The following is a 10,420-nucleotide window of genomic DNA, read 5'->3' on the forward strand; positions in this document are numbered from 1 at the left end:
ATCTTAAAGATGATCAAGAGAAATTGAAGGCACCTGAGCTAAATTTCAAGTGCCATAGCAAGGGGTCTGAATACTTATGTCAGTGTGATTTTTCAGTTTTTTCCTTTTTAATTAATTTGCAAAAAAAAAAAACATGCTTTTGATGCTTTTGTTTTGTCATTATGGGGTATTGACTGTAGACTGATGAGGGAAAAAATTAATTTAAATTATTTTAGCATAAGGCTGCAATATAACAAAATGTGAAAAAAGTGAAGGGGTCTGAATAATTTCTGAATGCACTGTATATGTATACAGATATACAGTGGAATTTGTCACATTTTATTCTTTAAATACATTTAACCAAAGAGGATTTAATGTGGATTTTTTTTCACTGAGCGACAGAAAATGTCAAGGGGAAAACAGATATCTACAAAGTAATCTAAATTAATTACAAATATAAAAAATATAAATAGTAGAGAAACTAAGGGCCCTAGTTGTTGTTGAGTTAAGTTGAGATACCCCTACCTGAGGTACAACAAAGCATAACCATGTTTTTTCATAACTTTAATATGTTTAGTTTTTGAAATGGATGGTTGTATGAACATATCTTGCTGCAAAATTAGTTTATTTGGTTGATGTTTGGACCCTCCCCAAGACTGAAAATAGTGAAAATTGAGGTCTTCTAAAGGAAGGAACAGTGTCTACCTTATCACATATATCTCTGGAAATAATGATCAGAATGTCACCAACATTTTGTATTGTATTGTCAATATTCACAGACAGTTATTACATACAATAAAGCAAAGATTTCATCAAGAATGAAATTGAATGAACATTTATACACTTAAACACACATGAATGTGTATGTGTCTGTTATTATTAAAGTAAGGAGACCAATCACCAAAAAATGTCATTTATATGTACCAAAGACAAGATATAACTATATATTATAATACACTGTATACAATAATAAACATTTCTTTATCATTCTAAATACATTCTTTCTTTATATTTTTATATTTATTTTATATTGATTGACTGATTGAATTGGAAGAATTTATTTGGACTGATGATTGGACAAAACAAGACTTTTGAAGTCGTCTCCAAGAGCTGCATGCAATTATAACAAGTTCACCCTGACGGGTTGAACTGACTTCTAATTTGTGCATGTGAATAGATGCGTGTGCACGTACACGTTGTTAAGTCAATGGCATCAAAACCTCACTCCAGCCAGGTACCCAAAGTTGGCAACCCTGATGTTTGTATCGTTAGCTAACGAAATAGATTGTGTCTGAAGACATCACTCACACGCTTTTTTTTTTTTTTTGAAGAAAATTTCTAATGTCCTCTGTCTTCTTTATTTTGGGGGGTTTGGACATATCTGCTGAGTTGCTGACTGTTTAAATCGATTTGAATGAGAGCTCGAGAGCAGAGGGGAGGGGGAGTTGTCTCTGCGTGGTCCTATTGCATGCAGCATCTTCTGTTTATTTTTAATATAACATTGTGCAGGGCACATGGCCCCTATGTCCCCCCCATAAATTATGCCCTTGCCTGTACACTGTGAGGGGAAACCCATGCAAACACAAGGCGTTCAAACTCCACTTTGGAATTACGATCATAATGCATTCTCAGTCAGGATGGAAAGTCTTAAAAACATTCAGTGCAAACGGACCTTTATGATTTCTTACAAGAATGGAGTCAATGATAAAGGGATTTCCACTGAATCACCACCAGGTGACTGTATTGTACAAAGTATTTTATTACTGGATCCAGCCTTTCTGTCTGTTTAAATGTATGACCAATCATCTATTTGAATGGCTGGATTGTACATCTGGTCATTTGGAGATTATTACAACATTAATCAAAATTTATAAATATGCATTCCTGCATAAAATCTCTCATTTGTAGAAAAGATGGATGGATATTGCAAATGACAAAAATAAACATCGCAACATCTTTGTATTTCTACTGGTAGTATTCCATTACCACAAAAAAAAAAAGTTCTTAGTCAGAAATTCCTAAAATGACATCTACTTCTTCTCTCTCATAAAAAATCAACAATCTATGAATATGCAAATATTTTCATTTCACAAGTGTAAGTATTGGACACAAGATATCTCCAACTTCAATAAAAAAGTTCATTCTCAGTGTTTGTGCACTGGAAGCTTCAAGTTTCCACATCACAATTGTGTAGGTTGCATACTGGACCATGATTGGCTCCAAACTAGTTGTTATGTTGCAAATCCTGCTCAGGGATACAAAACTTTACTTTTTGATGAGCACAGAAAAACTTTCCACTTTCAGCAGATGAATGTGAAAACATCCTCCTAGTAGGGGTGTGCCTGAATACAAATACATTATTTGGCAAAGCAGAAATAGTGGGTAGTAGTTTATACTAATATTTGTTTCATACAAATACTAAAAAAAATATTTGTCAGGGATGTTCCCCAGAGATAAAGCTGAGCTACTGACACAAGCAAAGTACTCCCAAGGGACTCTCCATAACCTGTTGTTCCCCATTTCTCCTTTCCACAGAGTTAGGTTGTAAAAAATAGGCAATAAATGAAAAGTACAAAGCAATAATTGCCTTTGAAGTTCCTCCCTACACCTTACACAGTGTGCTGTCTCTGTGTTATGGGTGTATAAATAGGAAGAGGTCTTTCTGCATGAGGTGATGAGCAAAGTTTTAGCTCAGCAATCAGCGCAGTTGTCTATGATCTGGGAGACTCCAGTTCAAGACCTGATGTGGGGACCTCCCTTGTAAGGCAGTTTATTCATGAACACTTATTGTAACACTTTAATTTTCTAAAATGAAAAGTGTCATAAAAACAAAAACAGGCCTTTTTAAACCTCTTTCTACTTTTATTCAAATACAAATACAAATACTGGGATCTCTGCACATCCCTACCTCCTAGTGTGAAACTCATACAGCAGTCTACACAGTGAAGCTCAAACATCCAACTGAAGTAACAGGAAGAAAAACATTTTTGAGTGGGACTTAAACAAATTTCTGTCATGGCAAACTCATTACGCTTCATGACACAATATTTTCACATTATTTAATTGATTTTTTAAAAATTTGACTGAATTGGAATAACTTTTTGGACTGATGATTAGACAAAAGAAGACATTTGAAGTCATCTCCAAGAGCTCTATACAATTATAACAAACATTTTCATCAAAAATGTCAGACATTTCCTGACATTTTATGGACAAAACTATGAATCGATGAATCAAGAAAATAATTGGCAGACTCACTGATAATGAACATAATTGTTCGTCGTAGCCCTATGAGTCTTTTATAAGTTCTGCATTCAAAATTATACTTTTTTAAAAGTACGTCTATTGGAATATTTTATCAGCACACAGTAATATCACCCATTACCACTGAGAGTCAAATCATCACAGGTGGATTTTACTATAATTTATCAGTGTCTGGCATGAGTTATGATTTGTCAACAAGAGGAGAGTTTCAGCAAGAAAAATGAAGAAATCTGATATAGTTTGATCACAGATACTCTAAAACTCATGATGAAAGAGAAGTGTGGGATTTATTTTATTTACTCCAGGCAAGAGAGCGTTTTATGAATGCACAACCTTATCAACCATGGTGCTGAAGATGAAAATTAAATACAGGCAAACACAAAGAGTCAAATTCACTGTTCAGATATTAATGTGATGATAATTTGCCTCCTTTGATGCCAACACTTCACCCACTGTGTGTGGTTGTTCCACATCCTGCTGGTCTGTGTCATATTTAAGCAGGTTTAAAGAAGTGGGTTGCAAGTTACCCAGGAAGTGAGTGGCAAGTACTCATCTATCTTCAGTTGTAGTTTTTTCCCTTGTTTTAGGCTAAACAGTTTTAATTTGACAAAATGCATTTCACTATTGGCTTTAGTGTACTTTGTTCATGCTATTTACACCATTATTAAGAAACTGATGCTGTTGTTCTTTAAAATTAAGGCACAGAGTGTCTTTTGACTATTAAAAGTGCAAATACATTTTAAAAACACTGAACATAAAAAAATAATGGGGAATCTCAAAACTGAGGATATTCACACTCTCAGAAGGTATACTGTATGTAAAACAACATGGTCATGCTTCAGGTATTGTTTTTCTGTATTTGTTTAAAGATATGCACATCACAAGGAAAAGTGAGAGCTGAATCATCTATTTGAATGGCTGGATTGTACATCTGGTCATTTGGACATTATTGCAACGTTAATCAAAATTTATAAAGATGCATTCCTAAAATCTCTCATTTATAGAAAAGATAGATAGACATTTTAAATGACAAAAATAAACATCACAACATCTTTGTACTTCTAATAGTAGTATTCCATCACCACTATCAAAGCTTTCAGTGAATCTGCATATTCTCTACATATTCTATACTTTTAAACTGAGTTAATTTATTATTTGCCACTAGGGGCACAGCAACTCCAAAACAAGCTGGCATGCACACACAACCCAAATGTGTTATCACTTTAGTGCCTAGGGCAACATCCTGCTTGAGTTGTGTTTCTGGCCACCTGATAAACATATGTCTAATAATCATCATCCTTTTAGTTCTGGTTTGGTTTGGGAAGTTTATGTTTCACCTCTGTTGTTTGGTGATTATTCAGCAAAACACAAACAAGATCAAAACCAACTCCCTAGATAAGGGGTGGTCAGATTCTCTTTTGAATAAACATTTTTTCATTTTTTCATAGGAAAAAAGCACAGGATGTTTTGATACAGTGAATATTTTCTTCAAAGAGAAGCACATGGGCATTTTAGATTTAGGATATTTAGCGGACATCTGTGTCATTTGGACAAACTCAACCTGCAGAGAAGCTGATACAAAGAATACTCACATTCATTAACTAGCTCAATCTCTTAGGACGCTTCTGTATAAGAGGACTTGACGTACAGTATTTTCCTTGCGTGTCAGACGCAGCTGACACACTAAAAATATTTTGAGAACAGATTCCATGATGGTGAAAAGTCAACAGATTATAATTCAATACCACTTTCTCTGCCAAACTGAAGCAGCTGTGTTTTAGTAAAACTGTGCAAATACAGGAATATCTCAATGTCATACAGACTGCATTTAGACTACTCTCAGTGTTCGGATCAACATGCATCAACATTAGTTTTTCTACTCTCTGACACAAAAGTGAATCGAGTTGTTCCGACTGTGTTGCTTACATTGCGTCAGATTTGGGATATGGTTTGCATGTTTTCATGTGACTTTTGAAAGCACACATCTATTCAGGATAAAAGAGCTGTGATGAGATGGGTGATTGAAATTTCCAAAAACACCCCCATGCTATTGTGCAAATTTCCATTTCATTTTCATTTCATACACGCTAACATTATGACACATCCCATGTTTACATTTTCATTTTCAGGGTGCACAATGTCTGCCAAAATAAAGATACATCATCCGTTATTCATCCATATTTTTGCAGGTTCATATTTTTTGTTTGTAATGACGCATTTTCAAACATGAAAAAGAAAGTAAAAAAATGTAATGTGACCTAAGGCCTCTCAAAGTCAGGGAGTCTTACGAGTAGAACAGTACAACTCAGGGTTTATTCACATTTTTCAATAGATTGTCTGCAATAAATGTCTGAGTAAAGACACAGCATGGTCTGTCACCTCAAAGAAGACAAAGCACATAACTCAAATGTCCACAGACCACCAGTGTCATACAAACATTCACTTCCTGTGTGGAAACCACCTCTGGTGTGTGTGTGGCCCGGCCAAGCTTGAACTTAACACCTCAGATGCATGCAGCTACAGTGTCATACATTGTAGCTGTGAGTTTTAATCATCATTACTGCTGTAAAATCCTACTCACCACCGGTAAGTAAATGTAGATACTAAATTTATTGCACTGTATCTGTGTTTGGAAAGGATGTTTTATATGATTCTTAATGGCAGTTTTATTTATAATTTTACAGTCACATTATTGTTTAATTCAGATCTTATGACATGTATTGTGTTATTTTTTTCATTTTGTCAGTTTGTAACGTATAGTTATTGCCTCTTATATTGGCCAGAACACTCTTGAGAAGCAGATTTTTAATTTCACTTAGGTTTTATTTGTTAGTAAGTAAAGTTTAAATAAAAATACAATATTTGGGCAAAATACCAATTACATTCAAACCCTATTTCCTGAGTTGACCACATATACAGTAAATATGATGTTCAAAACAAAATTGTCTTTGTTTCAAGATGGAATGGAGGATTTTTCTAGATATTTGGCCATCAACTGGACCTTTTCTCTGATATGTTGCACGTTCTGGATTTTCTCACCTGCAGGTAAAATTCATTTACAACATCTATGACCCCACTCTGCTTAAGTTTTTGTACAGATTAAACAAATAAGATATAACAAGCTTATTAGTGAATTTTAGAAGTGCTTGTAGGTAGATTTCGAAACTGTTTCCCTCGTCTATATGCTAAGCTAACCAGCTGTCAGCTCTGGCTTCAAACTGAATGGGCAGACATGAAAGTGGTATTGATCCTCTAATCTTACTCTGGCAAGACAGCGAATAAGCATTTTGTGCAAACATTTCCTTTAACTGTTGTGTAACAGAATTCTGACAACATGGTAACATTGAAAATAAAATTCACCATATGAAATGTCTGTTTCCCTCTCAGAAGGATACGTAACCATCTCACAGTTGGTGGGCAGCAAAGTGGTCCTGCGCTGTAACGTGTCTCTCAGCACGTTCGAGCAGCTGACATGGAAAATGAATGGGGTTAACTTGTACAGCTTCAAGTCGAAGAGACCCTTACACGTCAATGAAGAAGCTGTCCGCCTGAACATAAACATGTCTTTGTCAGAGAGCGAACAGTACGCACTCGTCATGGACCAAGTCCAGATGTCTCATGCAGGGAACTATACCTGTGAGGTCACAACCCTCCATGCACCCTGGGAACATACGTGGGAGCTGATAGTTACAAATGTGACAGGTGTGTTAATCAGACCTAAATTACAGGAAACACAATCCCACACTAAAAAGCTCAAACACACTCACCCATCTGTCCTCAAGACACAAACACAAAAAGTTGGACAGCAATGGCTGCACTGTTATTAACTTCATAGTAAATAGTCTCTAAGTGTAGATTTATTACACTGCTTGCCAAAACTCCACAGAAGAATCTCCTCATCACTTTGTTGTAATAAATAGCTTGTCATGTTTTTAGCTTGGATATTGTATTATAATGACATATTGGCAAAATGGCAAAGTGCTTGGGCTGTTTTGAGAGACCACAGGAAATGAGAGCAGCTCCTCTCCTTCCTTTGTGAAACATTGATCTTACACACACAAAGGAAACAGTTTTTCTATGACAGTGAGCTTAATTTAACTACATATTGGGCTTGTTGTGAGTTTAATTGTGCATTTTGTTTCTTCCTAGACAAAGCTGAAAATCAGAACGAGCTGCCGGTTATTGCTGTGGCAACTATTGTTCCTTGTGTTTGTTGCCTGGTGTTTATATTTTCTTTGATCCTTCTGAAAAGAGTCTGCAAACAGCATGCACAGTAAGTTACATTTACTTCAAGTCATTCTATAACACTCTTTTATTCTCAACTGCTAAAATATAAACAAGATACTAAAATCAGCATTTCAAACCTGTAAATTTTGGATTCTAGCTCTAATGTCAGTCTCTTTTACAGACATAGCATTCAATCTCCATACGCAAACATGGTAAGCAAAATAATTATCATTTTGTTATTTGAGAAGATTCACCTAATATACAATCTGTAGATATATAAGGAATGGAGTTGGTTCGCTTTGAGTTCAAGTAACAACCAAAGAAAGTAAAGACAAAATCTGTTTTGCAAAGAGGCCGAGATCAAAGTGAACTGACTGCAGTAACTGTAAGCCTAGAGTTCAATTTTTGATTTCTGCTCTTTACTTTTTTTTCCCCACAGCATGAGCAAACAGAAGATATATATGTAAACTGCCTGGAAACTGATGTCAGGCAACGACACAGCAATAATCAGCTTTTCAGTAACAAACCCAGTGCTCACGTATATGAAGTATGAGCAGCTGAAACAGGGTTCTCCACACATCCTCCAGCAACATTAACAACATGTCAGAAACAAAAGAACAAACAAACACAAACCTCTCTAAGAGTTACAAAGATAAAATTAGAAAAAGTACAGATACAAGCATACGTCATGGATGACAACTCAAAGGAAACATGACAAATTCAGTTCCACAGTGGGCTCCACTGTGTTCCACTGAGTGTAAATCCATCATGCCTCTCTGTGGAGCAGTGAGGTGAGGCCTTTTCCATTCCCCAGAACTTTAATGATGCTGCAGAGCCTTGGTTAGCCAGTGCATAATGTCCAGCAATAGCATAGTCCGTGTTTTGTGAATGTAGTGCAGTCTTATGTTCAGATATGTGAATCTTTAAAGCTCTTTTAGTTTAGTGTTTTGTTTACATAAACCAGACCAGAGGGACATTTCAGCATATAGACAACATGTGCGCTGCTGCAGTTAATGAAGTATTTTTACCAGTATGTGGATGTGATGATATAAATGACATATGACAAAAATGAAGAACTGAATATGTCATGTTTCCTTTAATATGTCACATTTGACGGATATTTGTACTTGTTTTTTAACTTCTGTCCTTGTAACTTTAAGAGAGGTCTATGTTCTTCTGTTTCTAACATGTTGTTAAGGATGTGTTGCTTGGACACTGACTATAGCAACTCCCACCAGTGGACTCATTATCGAATACATTTGAAACCCTGTTCAACCAATTATCTAATGACAACTGCACATCAGGTTTAGGTTGATAACATATTATGTTTGCCTCATGTCTTTGTCCACTTGATAAAGACACAGTAGTGTTGAATTGTTAGCCGTTTGCACAATTAAAGGCTGTGAATTAATTGGTGTGGTCAAGTCCCTTTTGTTCTCTGTATGAAGTATGAACAGCAATAAATATGAAGTGCAAAAAGCAAGGGCGCACTGAAAGTGGACTAATGTGTGAAATAGCTCATCATTTTATAGGAAATTAAAGACATGTAACTTTTCCACATTACAATGTTTAAAAAACATCACTGTGTATTTAACACCCACAATAACAACCATGTCTATAACACATAGGGCATTTTCACATCCTCTGTCTAAAATTCTTTTCACTCTGAATAGTTTCTTCAGTCTTTAAGCCCACTTGGTGATCAGTTTGATGTACAGTTTCAGTGTGCTGGGTGGAAAATACATCATGCTGTTACACTTATAAATTTTTGGAGAAATAAAATACAACAGGTGTGCATAGTCTCTTGTCATGATCCTGTGTGGCTGATCAATAATACAGAGTAAATCTCTAAGTCTAGTATATTATGAGGAAAGCATGATTTCCCGATTTCTAACGTTACAAACTAGAATGAATGTGTCTGTCCTGTGCAGCTGTCAAACAGCAGGTATTATATGCTAACATTACTTTTTTGCTTTCATGCTTATGTTACTCTTGTGAGGGGGGCTTCTGTGCTTTTAACTCATCCCGCTGGTTGATGGTTTGGGACACAATCAGTAAATTTTTCACTGCCTGTAAAGCTAATGTTTTATGTTAGTTTTATCACTGCTACTGGCTACCATTTTTTTTACTGGAATATGTGTCATATGTCTGCTAGCAAGAGCTGATAGATACCTGTCAAAGGGGGTGTGTGGTTTAAAAAAAAAAGTTTGGGAAATGCAAGGATAAGTGTTGCATACAAATTCCCATCTAAACAGTAATTTTAATGGTTTACAGCCCGTTGCTTTATTTCCAAATATTGAAAATGTGGCTACATATATTCTGCACCCTTGCTGCATGCACATATTGCATGAGGTCATGGAACATAGAGCAGCTGTACTAATAAGGCTGTACATGTAAGATTGTGGTAACCCACACAAGAAAACAGTTCTTTTCATTTAACACCATCTAAATAAAGAATAGCAGTGATGGAGGTGGCAATGATGTGGGAGGCAATGTTTGTCATCTTAAGACCCCTAGTAGTTATGCTGGTTTAGGATTTCATCATCTTTAAAAATACATGCATTTCAGGCAGCAATGTTTTTGTTTCTATGTTCAAAATTGGTCATAAATATTTGGAATGAAATCTGACGAAACACTGCTGCTGCAATTAACCCAATTAGGGAAGTAAATACAATCAGAAAAGAGCCCATATTTACATTACTGTGATGTTTGGGGAAAACAGGAGCCACTCTGATAAAGAGTGAACCGGCATTGTCCTGGTAACCAAGGCCAGGGAGATGGCTCTAGACAATGCATACATTCATGGGCACAATCAGACATTCAAACCAGAATGTGCTGATGGTGACCTGAAGCTCCATGCAACATGACCTGAATTAACACGGGTAAAGTGCAGCTCCTTGTTTAGAAACTAAATGAGCCAGTAAGACTAATTTTTCATATTGTGGGATGA

The 10,420-nt window shown here is 35.9% G+C and overlaps 1 protein-coding gene across 1 annotated transcript; it reads left to right on the forward strand.

Annotated features, from left to right (window-relative positions):
- Positions 1–4,792: 4,792 nt before the first annotated feature.
- Positions 4,793–8,971, forward strand: LOC137192799 (uncharacterized). The gene is made up of 6 exons (XM_067603742.1): positions 4,793–5,829; positions 6,202–6,288; positions 6,631–6,945; positions 7,393–7,516; positions 7,652–7,682; positions 7,910–8,971. The coding sequence occupies exons 1-6, from the start codon at positions 5,751–5,753 to the stop codon at positions 8,021–8,023; spliced, it is 750 nt and encodes a 249-aa protein (XP_067459843.1). The 5' UTR covers positions 4,793–5,750; the 3' UTR covers positions 8,024–8,971.
- The last annotated feature ends 1,449 nt before the right edge of the window (positions 8,972–10,420 follow it).

This window comes from Thunnus thynnus, chromosome 11 (genome assembly GCF_963924715.1).
Source record: "Thunnus thynnus chromosome 11, fThuThy2.1, whole genome shotgun sequence".
In the NCBI taxonomy this organism is placed as follows: domain Eukaryota; kingdom Metazoa; phylum Chordata; class Actinopteri; order Scombriformes; family Scombridae; genus Thunnus; species Thunnus thynnus.